At 36.8% G+C, this 17,043-nt stretch overlaps 1 protein-coding gene across 1 annotated transcript in view; it reads right to left on the minus strand.

Moving 5' to 3' along the window:
* LOC149542587 (uncharacterized) overlaps positions 1 to 15,517 on the minus strand; it is a 230,419-nt gene extending 214,902 nt beyond the window's left edge. Inside the window, exons 1-2 of the mRNA XM_089797485.1 lie at positions 15,394 to 15,517; positions 15,016 to 15,178 (exon numbers count right to left, since the gene is read on the minus strand). Of these exons, the coding sequence (XP_089653611.1) occupies positions 15,016 to 15,084 (69 nt within the window). The 5' untranslated portion in view covers positions 15,085 to 15,178; positions 15,394 to 15,517. The remainder of the gene's footprint in view (positions 1 to 15,015; positions 15,179 to 15,393) is intronic.
* Positions 15,518 to 17,043: the final 1,526 nt, after the last annotated feature.

Raw genomic sequence — 17,043 nt, forward strand, 5'->3', positions numbered from 1 at the left:
ATATTCACTTCACCAAATTCACTGGTTTTCGTTCTCTGAAATCCCCAAATCGCTTTGTAACTGAATGCCACACCACAAACGAAAAGAGAAATGGAAAAAACTGTCCAGAATTTGTGCGAAATGCTCGACTTTCTAAAAATCAAAACCCACCACACTCTGAAAGAGTTCACCTCATAGTTACAAATCACTGACACCGTCATAATTAAAATCATAGTTCCAAGAATCATGGCGATTCATGCAATTCATGTGATTCGGCAATTCGATTCAAGCCAAACGATTTTTTGTGAACCGATGAATCGAATCAGCGATAAAGTGTTTATGAAATAAGTTAAATTTCAAGGGTTTTTTAAATTTGCCGATTCAATTCCGATTCATGGCCGATTTAGGATTCAATTCAGCCTTGCCGATTCCAATTCTTGGTACTTTGATTAAAATATTTTTGCTTAGATCTTCATTTATCATACTCGATAAATTGGCGGCCATCTGGAGGTAAGCACTCATAAAGAATCCCAAATGATTTTATGATCACTGAAACAAGCCACATTCGCAGCCCAATTAGCAGTACGGTTGGCTTCTCTAAAATTATGAATTATAATGCATGTTTAAAAAGAATTTATAATGTTAATAGCCTTGAAGATAGTATTGCTAATAGTCCACGATGGTTCAATAATTTTATTTAAACAATTAATAATGTTGAGGGAATCACCTTCCACCCATATGTTCCTCAAATTCAAACTTTTGGCATAGAGAAGACCATGAAGAGCAGCAGAGGCTTCTGCAACATGATTAGTTTGATCCTCTATAGGAATAGCCATACATCCCACATAGTCACCATTAGAGTTTCCAATAACAACTCCACATTCTGCTTTGCTCGAGTTCCCTTTCGAGGCCACGTCAAAGTTTAACTTAAACCAATTCGTCTGAGGACAATCCCATCTAGCATTATCCCTTGGATTAAGATCCTTAATATTCATTCCCAAACTCCTTATATTCCAGCTATTAAGCACCCATTCTTCCCACTCATTACAAGGTTGCTGTCCAGAACCAATAATTTTAATATTTTCAATCATAAGGACCTTAATTTTATAGAACACCTAATCAGGACTAGATTCCACTCCACTAAAGATCCTATCATTGCGCTCCTTCCAAATGCCCCAACACAGATAACGAGGAATGAAGTCCCACAATTTGACAATCAAAGCATTCCTAGAAGGAGTTGTTCAACTAGTAAAGAACAATTGAATAGTAGCATGGAAAACCCAATCCACTTTCAGTAAGCTACAAACTTTATCCCAAATCTTCTTGGTAAAGGGGCAATGCACCATGATATGATCCAACGATTCCCCATCATTCTTGCAAAGAACACATCGGTTGACAATGATGAAACCTCTCTTCTTAAGATTATCAAGAGTTAGAATTTTATTCTGCAGAAGAATCCAAAAGAAGACATTAACTTTGGGTGCCATGCCTTTCACCCAAGCCTTAGCCTAGTAGGGTTCATCATGATCATCGAAAGACTTAGCATAGGCAGAGGCAATAGAGTGCATACCACTGGGGTCATTTTTCCATATCAGAACATCCTCTTCATGGTTTAAAAAGAACGCATTCAAACACTTGCCAAGATCACCCAAGTTATGGTCCACACTATGAAGATCCACCCACAAATCATCCTTCCAATAATCACCCACAAAAGTACCAAACTGATTCTTGCATTGCTCCATATACCAATTCCACATTGGATCATCACAAAGAGGGTGGTCCAGGATCCAAACGTCTTCCCAAAAAGAACTTTTCTACCATTTCCCACCTTCCATTTAACCCCTTTCCTTAAAATATATTTGAATTTTTGAGCATTCTTCCAGATTGGAGATCCCCCTTCTTCTAGGTCACTATTAAGGAAAAGATGAAAATCAAAGTGGTCCCTATTATATTTATCAACCCAAATATTCTTCCATTCCCCCTCTTCCTTGTGTCATCTCCATTATAATTTAGCCAATAAGAATTCATTCATTGTAGTAATCCTTCACAAGCCAAGCCCTCCCTTCCCTTGGGGCATACAAACATTTAGTTCCAATCCACAAGAAAGTCTTCTGAATTTTCTCAATACTAAGAGCAAATTTTCTCAAAATTTTGAAAACACTCAAAGCATAAAGCGGAACACTTTGTAGGATAGACTTCAAAACAATAACCTTACCAGCCTAACTGAAGAGAGAACCTTTCCAACCAGCAAGTTTCAAGTGGATTTTATCAATCAACGAGTTCCAAAAGCTATCAGGAGGAGCTAAACCCAGATAGGTTCCAAGCAGAGAACCACTCTCACAGCCAATAATCTTTTTGATCTTATTTTGTCTTGCCTCACCAACCTTAATAAAGTAGATCAAACTTTTGCTCCAGTTAATGATTTGACCAGTGGCCATCCAATAGTCACCCAAAGCCTTCTTAATGTTCCTAGCGTTTCTCACCGAAGCCTCCCCCATAATAATAGAATCATCTACAAATTGTTGATGAGAGCAAACTAGAGCAGAAGAAGAGGGATTAAGGCCCATAAAGTCCCCTTTCACCTATTATCCACAAATCTCCCCAAGCATTTAGCCAGAATAACAAAAAGAATAGGAGAGATCGAGTCCCCTTGTCTAAGACCCCTGGAAGCCTTAAAGAAAGAGGTAGGGGAACCATTAAAGCCAAATGCTTCCAAACCATGGAGGAGGAAATTCCAGTCCACTCTGTCATAAGCTTTTGAGAGATCGAGCTTAAGAAGAAACCCTTCCTTCTTCGACACTGCAAGAGAATGAATATTTTCATAAACTAAAATAATCGAATCCAAGATCTGTCTACTAGGAACAAACCCATTTTGCTGCCTTGCGATGATAGTCGAAAGAAGGGATAAAATTTTGAGTAAGAAGTTTAGAAATAATCTTATAAAAAGAATTACACAAGCTAATAGGCCTAAACTGATCCAATCTATCAGCACCCGGCTTCTTCAGAATAAGGGCAATAAAGGTGCCATTTAACTCTCTAAGGATGTTTCTGAAACCAAAAAATACCTTCACACCATTACAAATATCAACACCAATGATATTCCAATATTTATGAAAGAACAAAAAAGGAAACCCATCAGGACCAGGGGCTTTGTCACCCTCGAAAGAGAAAATAGCCTTAGAGATCTCATCCGTAGAAGGAATGGAAGTGAGGGACAGATTCTAAGCCTCAAAAATACAAGTTGGAATGCACTCCAGAAACAAATTTTGCTTATCCAAATCCAAATTAGGGTCACCTTGAAGCAGTCTGCTAAAGAACTCCACAGCCTCCCTTTTGATAATCTCTTCATTATCAGTCAAACCTTCATCCGTATTAAGTCTCGAAATTCTATTAGCCATTCTATGCTTTAAAGTAGTCAAATGAAAGAACTTAGTATTTCGGTCACCTGCCTTCAAAAAAACCTTTCTAGAACGTTGTCTCCAAAACATCTCCTCCTTGGTAATAAGGTCATGAAGTTCAACCAGTTTGCTACTTTCCTCCTCCCTTGAGACCACCTCATAACCATCAGTCTGAATCCTATCTTCAATATCTTTAAGTTCCTCCAAAATCTTTTTTTTGTCTCAAAAATGTTGCCAAAAGTATGTTTATTCCATTTCTTAATATTCTTCTTTACATTTTTCAATTTGGTTGCCACTCTAAACATTGTTGTACCTTTCACTTTGATACCCCACCACTCCTTAATTAGATTCTCCAAGTCCGGATGAAGAGTCCACATTTTCTCAAATCTGAGGGGGAAATTCTTATGAAAGTTGAGCTTATCAGCAACTAGGAAAATAGGGTAATGATCAGATCCCACATGAACTTGAGCATTAAGTGCACATTTATAATTCAAGAACCAATCATTACTAATAAGAGCACGATCCAACCTAACCTAAATAAGATCCTTTCCAGCTCTTCTATTAGTCCAGGTGTACTCAAACCCATGCAAGTCAAGATCATGAAGAAGATGATGATCAATAAAGTCCATTAAATCTAATCTATTATCCAGATTGATCTGACTGCCTCCCTATTTTTCAGACTCTTTTAAAGGGGTATTGAAGTCCCCCATCACAATCCAGTTCTCCTCAACAAAAAGCTTTCTCTGATTAGAAATTTCTTCCCACAAGGCCTTGCTTCCCCATTTGGAGTTGGGGGCATAAACATTAGTAAGGACCCAGCTAAAATCATCTTTAGAATTAAAGAATCTGACATTCATCATATTTCTGCTTTAAGAGATAAGCTCGCCTTGAATCCATCTATTTATCCAAAAAACCGCTATCCCGCCTGACGCTCCTTCAGAATCATTTCCAATAATCCTTCCTCCCTTGAAAATAGGAAGACATTCCAACTCATCCTTCAGCATCTTGGTTTCTTGAATAACAAAAATGTCCGGCCTATTGTCCCTAATCACATTTTTCAAAATGTCATGTTTATGAGCTTTATTTAACCCCCGGATATTCCAAGAGATAATCTTCATAGTTTATGAAAAAAATTTGATTCAAGGATGGTTCTCTGACTACCATCAGCAATGCCTCTATTTGCCTCAGCTATTCTTTTTTGCAAATTGGATGGTCTTCCAACCGATGATGGAGAAGACCCAACTTCACCATTCTTGAGGGTTGAACCAACATTCTTAAAAGAAGAACATCCATGTCTACCCTTAAAAGTTTTAGACTCCCCATTTTTAAAATCTGCTTTGGGCCCTTTCTTATTGTTTTTCAATGGAGCAATCTCCTCATCTTTTTTACCACCTTTCTTCCTACCTTTAGACTGTTTACCAACCGAAATCCAATTGGCATCAAAACTGTCCTCTTCCCACACTGTTTCCTCATCATGAGAAACAGTTAGAAGGTCCTCAACTTCACCTCTAACAAAGTTGACAACCATCACAGACTCTTGAACCCTATATTCTGCAGGCAAAACTGTATCTTTTTGGTTCCCCTCTTTGACAATATCCCTCCCCTCCTTGGTCATGATCACCTTATCTTCTAGGTTCCTCTTCAAGCTGTCACTATTAGGGATCTCCGTAATAACCTAGGCAGAGGCATCCAAGCCACTCTTTGTCTCCAAAGGTGAATCCAAACTAGGATGGGGAGCCTGCAAATCACAGTTTGAGCTATCTAACTATCCTTGAAGAGAAGCACCATCCCCGCAAGGTTTTGGGGGAACCTCCACACCCCCAATCACACTGCCAACCACACCACCATCTGAACACATAGACGGTTCATTTGGGGAGGCAGACTCATCTAAATCCGCCCCCACACCCTTAGAGAGTTCCTTTCTCACCCACATTTTCTTGACCTTCTTAGCCTTTCCTTTAAGAGAAGGACATTTCTTAGCCCAGCGACCAACTTTCTTGCAATAAAAGCAGGCAAAAGGAATAGACTCAAACTCAATCCATTGGTCCCAGATACCAAGTTTAGATTTTAAAGAGATAGATTCGAGCAAATCCACACCTCTTGAAACTCCAACACAAAATCTGGCAAAGTTTAGTCTCCTCCTAGAAACAATCACAGGATCTAAAGAGAGGAGCTCCCCAAAGTATTAGCAATGCCCTTGAACACATCTTCCACCTCGAACTCAAGAGGGAGACCAGGTAGCCTAACCCAAACAGGGGCTTGAATATCAATATCATCCAAAGAGTAAAGGTTGGGGGTCCATTTCTGTAATAGCAGGGTATGCCTACCCATAACCCAAGGACTGCTACAGAGGATATCTCGCTTATCCTCCTCACAAGAAAAACAAAAGGAGAGACACCCTTTAGCCATCGCTGAAATGTCAACTTGTCCTTTCAAAAACCATTTTTTACAAACAAAGGCCCGCACATCTTCAATATTGGGTTTGGCCCCAATGAATCTCCCAACCAGAGTCGTGTCCATAAAAGAAATGTTTTTGTCAATAATCTGATCAGGGATTTCGATTGAGTACATATCTTTATCCCTCGCAGATAAATCCCTAACCAGTGGGAAAGCAAACTTGCCAGTAGGGTGTACCCCAAATAAGCTAGACCATTTTTTAATCTGTTTGGCCCCCCCTCCCGAGTCCTCCAAAAGCTTGCCATCATCAGCATCCCCAGATTCAACAGGGGAATCTCCAGCTAACGCAGATCGCTCACCCAGTACAGAGGAATTCAAATTCAAATTCCCGCCCGAACACTTCTCCCCGCTCCCACACGCACTCTCGCTCACCATCACATTCAATATCATGTCATTCGGATGAAGGTCTTTAGAATATGTTTAGGATTTGTTTTTGGGCCCTTGTTTAGTCTCTCGCATTGGACCTTGCCTCTCGGTTTCTTTGCCTCTTCTCGTTCTACTTAAGGCTTTTGCTTGATAATTTTGTTGTTCCTTTTTGTTTTATGGAGGAACAAACGATGTTACTGCTCAAAGTCGCCTAGCTCAAAGACTATAATGTAAATATTAAATATAAATATTAATATAATCTTAATCATTTTGAGGCTCTTATAATTCCAATAGAATCACTTTTATATTTTCCGATGTGTTTATCATGACAAGTTTTAAAGTTAGCCTAATTCTTATACTTTAATGATGTGGATAGTTATTTAATTCGTGCATTATAATCCTGTTTAAGAGACATTGGCAGGATATCAAACACTCCTAACCCTGTTTCTCCTTGATTTAGGAGGTGAGCATCAATTCTTGTCCCTCTTGTTCTTTCTCTTCTTTTCTTTCTTTGTTTCTTTCTAATCTGTATCCCTATCTTTCTTCCTTTCTCTCGGGTATTTTCTCTGGTTGCCTTTTCATTTGGAGTATGTAGTAGTAGTCTGTCTTTGGTTTCGGCCTCTTCCTTTTATCATTGTGCAGTTGATTTTGTTTTGTTTCTTCTGCTTTTTTCTTCTCTTTTTTCCCTTTTCTTTAAGTTTTCAGCTTTTCTAGTTTTTTTTTGTTTTTCCTACGGTTGTCTGGTTTTATTGGCTCTATGTTCTTATTTTGACTTAGTTCTAATTTTTCTGTTGATGATTGCCTTGGTCGTTGGTTCTCCTTTTAATTTTAACATACTAGATATCCATATCATTTAAATTGGTCTATGTCTCTATTTTCTTAATTGACCAGATTAACATTGTAACAAGCTTTTTTATTCATGATAATCTGAAACTTTTGAATCATTCCTTTTTAGATATATCCCTTTATTTATGTATCATATTGTTAAAATTTCTTCAACTAAATTTCAAGGAATGTAAAGCAGAATAAAACAAAATTCAAATTAAGACTGAATAAATTCAAAAGAGGTAATATTATTACCATTGAAACATCCAAAAAGATATATGAAAATTCTAATAACACAATCTAACTAAATAAAGGAAAAGCTTTTGTCATCTTCAAAGTCACTAAAGGAATAAGGATCGATTCATAAAACAGTTTTTCTTTAGGTTTTTATGTTTTACGATATGACGATTTTACAATCTAACAACAATCTTGGCCAAGCTTTTGAATTTCGCAGGATGTAATCCACAGACCGCTATTAAATTCTTCAACTCGATATTGCAAAGAATTCAAAGTAAAGATGGAAGATGGAAATCATTTATCAAGGAAGGTTCTCAAGGCAACAGTAATTATACAATGCAAGTAATCATTATCAATGAGTTCCTCAAAAATGAAGAATTCAATTTCTAAGGGCAAGTTGTAAATTTGTTAGACTATCAGGGCATTAGCCTTTATCCGAGCAAAAAAAAAAAAAAATTAAAATAATTTAATCACACTAATCAAATAAAAATGAATTATAAGTTTCTAGATGCATATTATTTTACTGATCTTCCGCATAAATTACCAAAGTGTATGCATTCATTACTGAATTATTATAGTTGTATTCTTTGTTTGGACACATGATGAAATGAATGTTTGATTATGATTTTTAACCCCCTTCAACAAAACACGTATTTAAATAGCAAATGATTTTCATGAGGTCCTCTGGAATTGTAAGCTAAGTCTATGTCATAAATCTGTATAAGGACATGTCTTGCTACTTTAATTATTCAAAATATATTATTCATTGGAGTATATCTTATAATTAATTAGTTATAGTTTGATATGAGTTTTATTAAGGGGTTATAATGCTAACATGTGTATTAATATTTTTTACAAAATTTAGTTTACATTATAAGTGCAATGATTATAAAAAACGTATTTCTGCAATATTCATTTTAACATTAAGATGTCATTATAAGAGATTAGAATTTGAATTTTTATCATGAGTTTCACTTTTCTCACTCTTGCCCTTTCTATCCCAACCCCCCGCCCCCTCTCTCTCTCTCTCTCCTCAATCCCTCCTTACCTCCTATATATCTATGTGTCGATACATCAATGCTTTAAAGCTATTAGTTATGTATTGAGACATTTGTCATTTGTTTCCTAAAAACATCATTTGCTCTCTCTCTCTCTCTCTCTCTCTCTCTCTCTCTCTCTCTAAGAAATAAATTAGAAAGAAATGAAGTTCGAAGAAAACAAAACCAAGGATTCACAATCCTCAAAGAATCCTAAAGTTTGCCTTGAATTATAGATTGCGCAATGGAGAACGAATGACAAATAAGAAAGTGACATAACAATGGAAATCAGTTTGAAGTGCATTGGATGTGAATTAATTGAAAATCAAGGAAAATCCTTGAAGGGTGGTTGGATTCACCACCCTCCAAGGAATCATTATCCTCTCCTACATCCAAATTTTGCCTTGAAATTAATGACACTGTGATGTCCCCTTCCAATTGACATCTCTCAATAATTAAGATTAGCCTATTATGTGACCCTCGTAGGCTAATGTGGTGGTTAGAGGGTTTTATTGGGGGATTGACACTTTATGATTGGGCATAATTCATATTATAATATTATTATAAAGTGCAAATATAAGAATATCTTTTACCTCACATTGGGGAGAAAAGTAAGTGAGCTCCCACAAGGAAATAATAAATTAACATTAGAGATTCTTTTCTTATCATCTGATTATTGTCATTTGCATTTGATGAGTTTTGTGGAGCCAAGGGTTTCAGCATTTGCCACTAGCGATGGAGTTCTTATGTGTGCCTCCATTTGAGCTGGTGAAATACTCAGTGAATTTGGTATTGGGAAGACATCATAGAGGTGTTCTATTCGAGCATATTGGTGAAAGATCCTTCAAGGGGTTGCAGCTATTGGAGAAGACAAATCAGTCTTTTCATTGTGCCAAATTTGTGACCTAAGGCCAGATTGTGGAGTATGATTGAAGGAATAAGTTGGACATGGCTACAGTGATTTGCTGCAGTGTCTCCATTGCTACCGTTACTCACTTCAGTAAAATCCGGATTTCTTGAGCAATTTCCAGGTTCCTATCTGTTTACATTTTGCATTAAAATGAGGTTAGATCTGAATATCTTAGGGCATTTGTAGGAATTTAGAAATCAGTTGTGGAAGTTTTGTAATCTGATTTATATCAGAATCTTATATCAAAAAGTTGTCAGAAGGGATTAGAATATCATTGAACATCATAGAAGCCATTGCCCTAATGTCTTATTGTTGCAGATGCATATTTTCTCATTTGTAACCAGTGTTATATGTTTCATAAAAATACAAAAACATTTGCATCTTCATTGTTAGATGTTTTGGAGTTCTTTGCAGGCATATTTATTAATGTTTGGCATTTAGAAAGAAATCATAATTTAGATCTGCAATATATCCCTTGTGTGCAAAGTGTTTAACGAAATTCTCAGGTTAAGAAATCAGAATTGCAAGGGATATTATAGATACCCAAAGCTTGTTATAGATCACTAAGCTTGCATGATAACAAAAGGGAATGAAGTGGGATTGATAAAGCTTTGACAATGATGAAAGACCAGCTTAAATGATCTTGCCCAAAACCAAGGAGTTCAAACAAAATCAAGGTGATTCTTTAAGGGATGGAGGACAAGGATGAATTGTCCTCTAGGGTGCCTAATTTCTGCCCCTAATTAAAGAGTTCCACTTCAAAGAGGAAAGGGTGTGATTTAACTAATCATTAAACAAGAGAAACATGTCTTTGATTCTCTAAACATGTCAGCCTTAAGGAGGCAAAGTGATCTAATAAAATGTTTTAATTAGTTTTAAAAGAACAAGTCAGCCTTCTCAAAGACATGTCCTTTCAAACTTCTAATCACCTATATGAAGAAGGCAAGATGAATGCATTTCAACATCGAATCAAGAACAAATCTATCTATGCTTAAGACAGCAATCTTCTCCTAAGGGGGCAGTGAAGCATCCTCATAAGGCACTGATTTCCTCTTAAAAGGTAGCAAATTATTTTCCAATTGGCAGCAAACTATATACTTCAAAGCAGTGAACTAACTTGAGGGGAGGACAAATCATCTTGAGGGAGCAACCGTTCAACAATTTGCCAACATCTAAGGACATTGAATTGCACATTAAGGCTGATTTTATCCAAAAAATCAGATATAGGAGAGGTAAAATCAGGTAAGGCCACATTGATGAACTTGTTTATTTTTCCAGATTTTAACATTGTTTCATTTCAAAATTACCAAAGTAAGGATATTTCATTGATGAAAACAGAATCGTAGGCATTTAGATTTTAACTCAATCAAGCATGCCTCTACTTCCTAGCTTTCTCATATTGAAAAATGATTAGAATATCTTAGAGGAGAAAACTCGGAAGTTCTCAATTAAAACTATAATTGACTTAGGTTTGATTGAATTGCTTAATATAAAAGATTTTCAAAGCGAAAGAAGTCTAATTCTCTAATCAAAGTTTAATTTCCAAAAAAGTTAATACTCTAATCAAAATTTAAAACTCAAAACTAAAACTGAAATTGTAATGGCAGGGGTACGCGAGTCAGGAGCCAAGACTGGAAATCCAAAGAATGATAGGCAAGTTCCAGGGAAGAACAACACCAATGATATGATGCCTAAGACAAGTTTCACCAAGAAGAACAAAAAGATTGGGGATACAAATCTAGGACCTGCCAATATGCTTGAAGTAAGAGATAGAATCTAAAGAGGAAACCCTTCTAGGATGGAAAGAAGAATGGTCAAGAACGGAATAGTGCAAGCAGCACCATCTCTCCATTTTTCAGTTTGACGGAAGATGCAATGCACTAAGCTAGTCCTTGAGTGTGCAATGCATTACATTAGTCAAATGAAGGCAATCCACTATGGAAAGGACAAGAAGATATTGACTCTCCTATTAGAAAACGCGATCAGAGATACTTCCAATATACCATATCACAAGGTTGTGGCTTATGGCACAAAGGAGCAAGCCTTGAAGCACTACAATGATCAAGTGGATACATGTGTGAAGAAGATGAATGAAGAGTGGCTAGTTGAACAAGATAACTAAATCAGATTTCAAGGAGGATAATGGTGACCTCATAGTCATGCTGAGCAGCGTAATGAGTGATAAAGAGCACAAAGACATTCTACATGACATCCTATTTGGTCTACATGTTAGCCATGATATTCAAATTTCAAGGATTGACAGGTTTGGGGAGATGGGGAGTGGCGACATGAGAGCTTCTACTGCATGAATGCTACCTACAGCTACACCTTCACAACAACAAGCATTTCAAGGTTTTCAACAATGCACTTGCCATGAGAATTGTGAGACAGCTTTGTGAGGCTCCACATGTGAGATTATCCGAAGAGGCTAAGAAATTGTAAAGAATCTTGGGTCATGGTACAATGAATATCTAAAATCACACACATTTGAGTATTGGGAAGTATATGTTGTCCTAGGAAGCTCCCAAGATATCCTACAAACAATTGATAATCATGGAGATGGCAAGACAACTACTTGTCTATGATAGAATTCAATATCACAACAGAAGCCAGTGGTTGGATTCCACTTCAATCTTGGCAGTGGGACTTGTCCATCACACGCAACAACTGAGGCAGCGGAGAAAGAATTTGAGTTTTATGGCCTATGATATTATGAAGCGAGAGAAAACTATGAGCTTGAGAAGAAGATCAAGGGAGCATATAGGAATAGATATTTCCACATTCCAAACATCAATGATTACTAAGCAGATGCGGAGGATGATTTAGAAATCAGGAAGAGAATGTTTTCAAGGCTAACAGTGGACTCGATTAGAAAGTATAAATGGAAGCAAATGCAAGTTTTTGGCCAACTGGAGGAAGATGATAACATCATTAGAGGAGACTTCAAGACCGATGTGAATCAGGAGTTAGAGGTGATTGATTGGCATGATGATAAGGAGATCAATCTAGAAGCATTGATGATTCCAGTTTCTCTCTTCACTTAAGCGTGGCTAGATAGGAAAATGGCAAGTTTAGTAAGAAGAGGAATCACTTTGACATATGAGAAGATGAAGAAGGTAGAAGAAGTTGAAGAAGAGTCATCCGAGCAGCATCAAGCATTGAGTGGACAACAAGGTGAAATCAGAAAAGAAGGAAGAGTGTTGGAAAGCTCCACAAAATAAAAAATTGAAGGCTAGAGGGATAAGGATTGAAGAGCACAAAACCAGAAGCAAAAGGAACTTGCTCCTCCATCCAAAGAAAGTGCCACTTAAAAAAAACGAAATACAATGCCATCTAAACAAAAGCCAGCAAGTCAAGAGGTTGTCTCTGAATCAGAAGATAGAGTTAGCCAAAGCTCTTTGGGATATTCTCCCTTGAGTCCAGCTAAGATTGAAGGATATCTTCCCCCACAAAAGGAAAATGAAGAAGAAATGATAGATGTTGAAGATTCTCCTAAAGATGGTCAAACCCCACCTCCAAATGAATGCCCAAATGAAGACATAGCCATCATGACTTGATTTCAAGACAACACGCCATATTGGAAGAAGACTATTTCTGCAAGCAAAACTAAGATGAACATAGCAGATTGGAAGTTGCAAAAGGCACCTATGCCTCTGAGCTAGCAATATCTTGTCCAAGTTCATTGAATTGACAAAAAGAGAGAAAAACAAAGGAAATCATATTTTGAAAGATAATATGATGTATACCTAAGTCGCAAATAATTTTCTCATTGGTTGTTAGATTAGGTGCTTAATTCTGGTTGGCCCATGCTTAGGTTCCATTTGATTAGCTGTCACAACTTTGTAATTTTTCTATTGGCCCATTTTGAGGTGCTTGAATCTCATTAATCGCTAGGGTGGCAACCCTAATTAAGGTTTGTAGAAGTTAAATTGGGCCATTGAATCTGAATTAATCTTGGTCATTCATTGTAATGGAGCTCCCTTTATAAGATTCACTCTCCTCATACGTAAAGAGATATGTTGGAGAATTGTTGCGAAAATAATGTCAAATCTGCCCTGCACTTCATTGTTGTGTTTCATTGTTGTGATCAAGTTTGAATTATTGTACAATGATCTACATCCTCACTTGGAATAGATTTGATTTCAAGTTGTTTAGATAGAATTCTTTAAGTAACTTGGTTGGACAAGAGTAATGATCAGGTGACTAGCTACTTACTAAGTGTGAGTCAACCCATGCATGGTCAAATGGCATTTACATGCACTTAACTTAATTGATACTCAGTCTTTAGTTTGCATCCATTGATGGGATTGGAGAGGGAGGTGTTGATTTGAAATAATTGGATATACTTAGAAGCTTCTTTCTTTTATTTGTACTCCCAGAATCTACCTAACTGCATTACATGCTGATGCCAGATAATAATGCTGGAAAAGACAGATGGTGCAATACAATAAGCAGGACCAATCAGCAACTTAACTTCATTGAAAAATTCAATAAAGTTACTGCTCTCTTCTGCATAAACCCAGCAAATTCTAAAAAGGACAGAGTGGCTGCTAAGCAAATCCATGCTATGTTCAATGTCCATATAAGCGGCAACCAATTGATATCCCTTTGAAGTGATTTTGCTGTTTCCAATACAACTCCCTTGTATGACAGTATTTATCTAGTTTGGCCAGATTTTCCAGAAACTCTCCTGCTAGTGCCGATCCATTTGATATGTGCAAAAGACACCCACTAGCTCAGGATAGATTGTCATAGAACTTTGAAATGAACGATGAATATAAGAGAAAACATAGAACATAATAATGATACTTGTAAATTTTGCCAAAGCTGATATTGGCAAATATTATTTTCGCGAATTTTCTAATATAGCTACTTGTAAACTGATCAATTGGTTCTCGGCCATAATTTTCTGCATATCTGAATATTGTCCTGCGTATCAAAAATGGCAGCGGGGAATTTGCTTAGCAAGAAATCCAGAATCGCTGATAGGTTTGTACAATTTTAGCATTGAAGTTAAATAAGTTTTCTCGTCTGATTGGATATAAGAATTTATTCGCTCGTTCCGTGAAGGCAAAATACGCTGAATTAGACCTCGATTTGGTTACAGAAAGGCCACTCCAATGTGTTCAAAAGGATTGAGGAAGCATCAGTTAAGAAGTAACAATTTTAGAGACTCTGATTATGTGCCACTTTTGCAGAAAGCGAGTTAATGAGTGCCGGTTTGTATTAATAGTATGCATACTTTGATATTGCTATCTGATTTCAACTGTGTAGTTTTTGAGTCAAACTCATTGATTCAAAAAAGTTCGACACGGAAACTACGCAGTTGAATCCTGATAGCAATATCACCGTTTGACTTGCTGTGGAAAATATCTCCTAGTTATCAGTATGTATACTTCAAAATAAAAACTTAGCAAGTACTTTTTTGAAAATATTCATAATTGGTAAAAGGTTTTTCGTTTTGAATTTCAGCATATCTGTGGAGAACTCACGGGTAATTGGAAAGTTACAAACATGCAAATATGAGAGCCATGTTAATTCCACAGCCCTCGATGATAAAAACAGTCTCAATCATCTAAGTGTGAGATTTCTCAAAAAAATCCCTCTTGATCTTATTTATTAAAACACAGACTGCTATTAAATACCGAATTCCGGAACAAAAGATTGAGAAATGGAACGATTATGCAGTCGCCTGTATGAATTCAAATCACAAGCCAAAATTATAGGGTTCTAAAAGTACTTTCGGTTTCAAAATTCGGATAAGTTTCTTTGTGCAGCAAATGTTAAGAAGAAAACGAAAACCAACCTGAAAGACGAGGATAAATGCCATTAGAGACATATTGGGAAGACAGGAAGATTTCGCCAACGAAGCCATGGCTTTCTGTAAAATTCTGGATTAGTTGCTTGCAGCTCGCATCGCACAACTACTTTTCCTTGCTCGGGTTTCTAATTGCGGACCTACCGACCTTCTACAGGTATTTAAAACCAATGCCACAGTAACATTTAACTTGTTAGAGAAAAAACCGATGGGAACGCATTTGCCGAAACGAAGAAAGTCAAAAGTGCGCATTTATGCAAATAGTTTTCCTTTATTTAATTCAAAAGAGTCGATAGGGTGATTATGAAAAGATTTAGTGAGGGATAAGAGGCAAATGAAGGGGCGCTCTTCATTTAAGGTACCTACCTACGTTGCGTGGATGTATTAAAGCGAAAAGCAATTGTGACTCGTTGATTGTGGCGATAGCGCACTTCACCAATGGAGGTACCAACCGTTTTTACGAAGCTTTCGACCGCATTACGCATGCCTGAGGACACGCTTTTATTCCCCTGGCCGTCGAATATGCTCCGCTCTAGGCATCATGTCCTCACATGTGTTCATCGTGAGTTGGAGGGAAAATATTATTGTAGTGCCCTAGGATAGTCTTCCTTTACTACAAGAGAGGATTGAATTAAATGATGTTTTGTCCACTCCATCTGTTACAACATAGTGGGCGTAGGTCCACATAGTGAGCTTCCCCATTCATGTCTCTCTTTTATAAAATTCACAATCATAGGGATAGAAAGAGGAGCTACGGAAACTCTTGCAATGGTAACAATTGCATATTTGGTATTCCTTGCATATTTGGTACTTCTATTAGTTTCTAATAGGGCAAACTCTTATGTGTTTGTTGAAACATCAATTTCTATATGGAAACTTGTTTTTATTGTTTGTGCATTAAAATAGTTTTTCTTTCGGGGGTATATAATGATTGGTTGTTGGTGTTTTGTTGAGAACTTAAGTAAATCTTTGGAGAAAAATAAGATCATAGTAAAGTGAATAATAAATCAAAAGAAATTTATGTTAGTGTTGTTGGGCACCAGCTATGGTGCAACATATTTGCACCTAGCGGCTCCCTGTCTCTATACCAAGGAAAATACAATCTGCACATGAGCATAGAGACAGGCAGCGGCTAGGTGCAAATATGTTGCACCGTAGTCGGTGTCGTGTTGTTGGAGATATGATTATGTGGTTATGTGTTGCATTCATGAGAGTGTTTGTCATTGATGTCAACATATACATTGTTATGTGAAGATTACGAGAGTTGTAGAGGAAGAATTATTTGGCATGGTGAATGGTCAACAAGTTGGGTTTTGTGCTTTAACCATATATTCAATAACATATATAGATGCTACAATGATGTGCGCAGACAGACATATGAAGAGATGATAAAGTTATGCGATGTTTTTTGGAGGTAGCTTTCAAAGAGAGTTTCTGGCAAATGAGTATTGGTAAATCAGTTGTATCTTTTAGTTGCAATGGAATTCAGTTAAGCAAGCTTAAAGGAAGGTCAACAACATGTTCAGGATGCTATGTTCAAAATAGCGAAATCATATATGCAATTTGAGCCAACTTATGAAGTATGTTCGACGTTTTGTTTCTTATGATCCGACTATTGTTAAGATCATTATGAGAAGTGTCAATTGTGATGTCACGTGTAATATAATATCTTAATAATGTCCTATATTATTCATTGTAAATTGAGAAAGCCTCAAAGAAAGGTCATTTCCTTGTGGATAGGTATCTAGTGAGGATGTTTTGTAATCAATGAGATTATTTTGTTGGTTATGCAAGATTTGGATGTAAATCATGTTTGATCAAAGTAGAGATTGATGTTGAGGATGTACTATGAGCTTCAAAGGAATTGTATTGGGAAAGAAGTTGTTATTTAGTCATTTCACAACTTGGATAAGATTATCCTGAAGATTGTTTAGTGAAGACAAACTGAGGTTATTTGAACAGTGGGTTGAGTTGTCCTCCTTTCAATTCCTAATAGGGTTAGTACAACTCCTGACA

This window comes from Cupressus sempervirens, chromosome 8, assembly GCF_028749045.1.
Source record: "Cupressus sempervirens isolate cs-2001-9-10 chromosome 8, ASM2874904v1, whole genome shotgun sequence".
In the NCBI taxonomy this organism is placed as follows: Eukaryota; Viridiplantae; Streptophyta; class Pinopsida; order Cupressales; family Cupressaceae; genus Cupressus; species Cupressus sempervirens.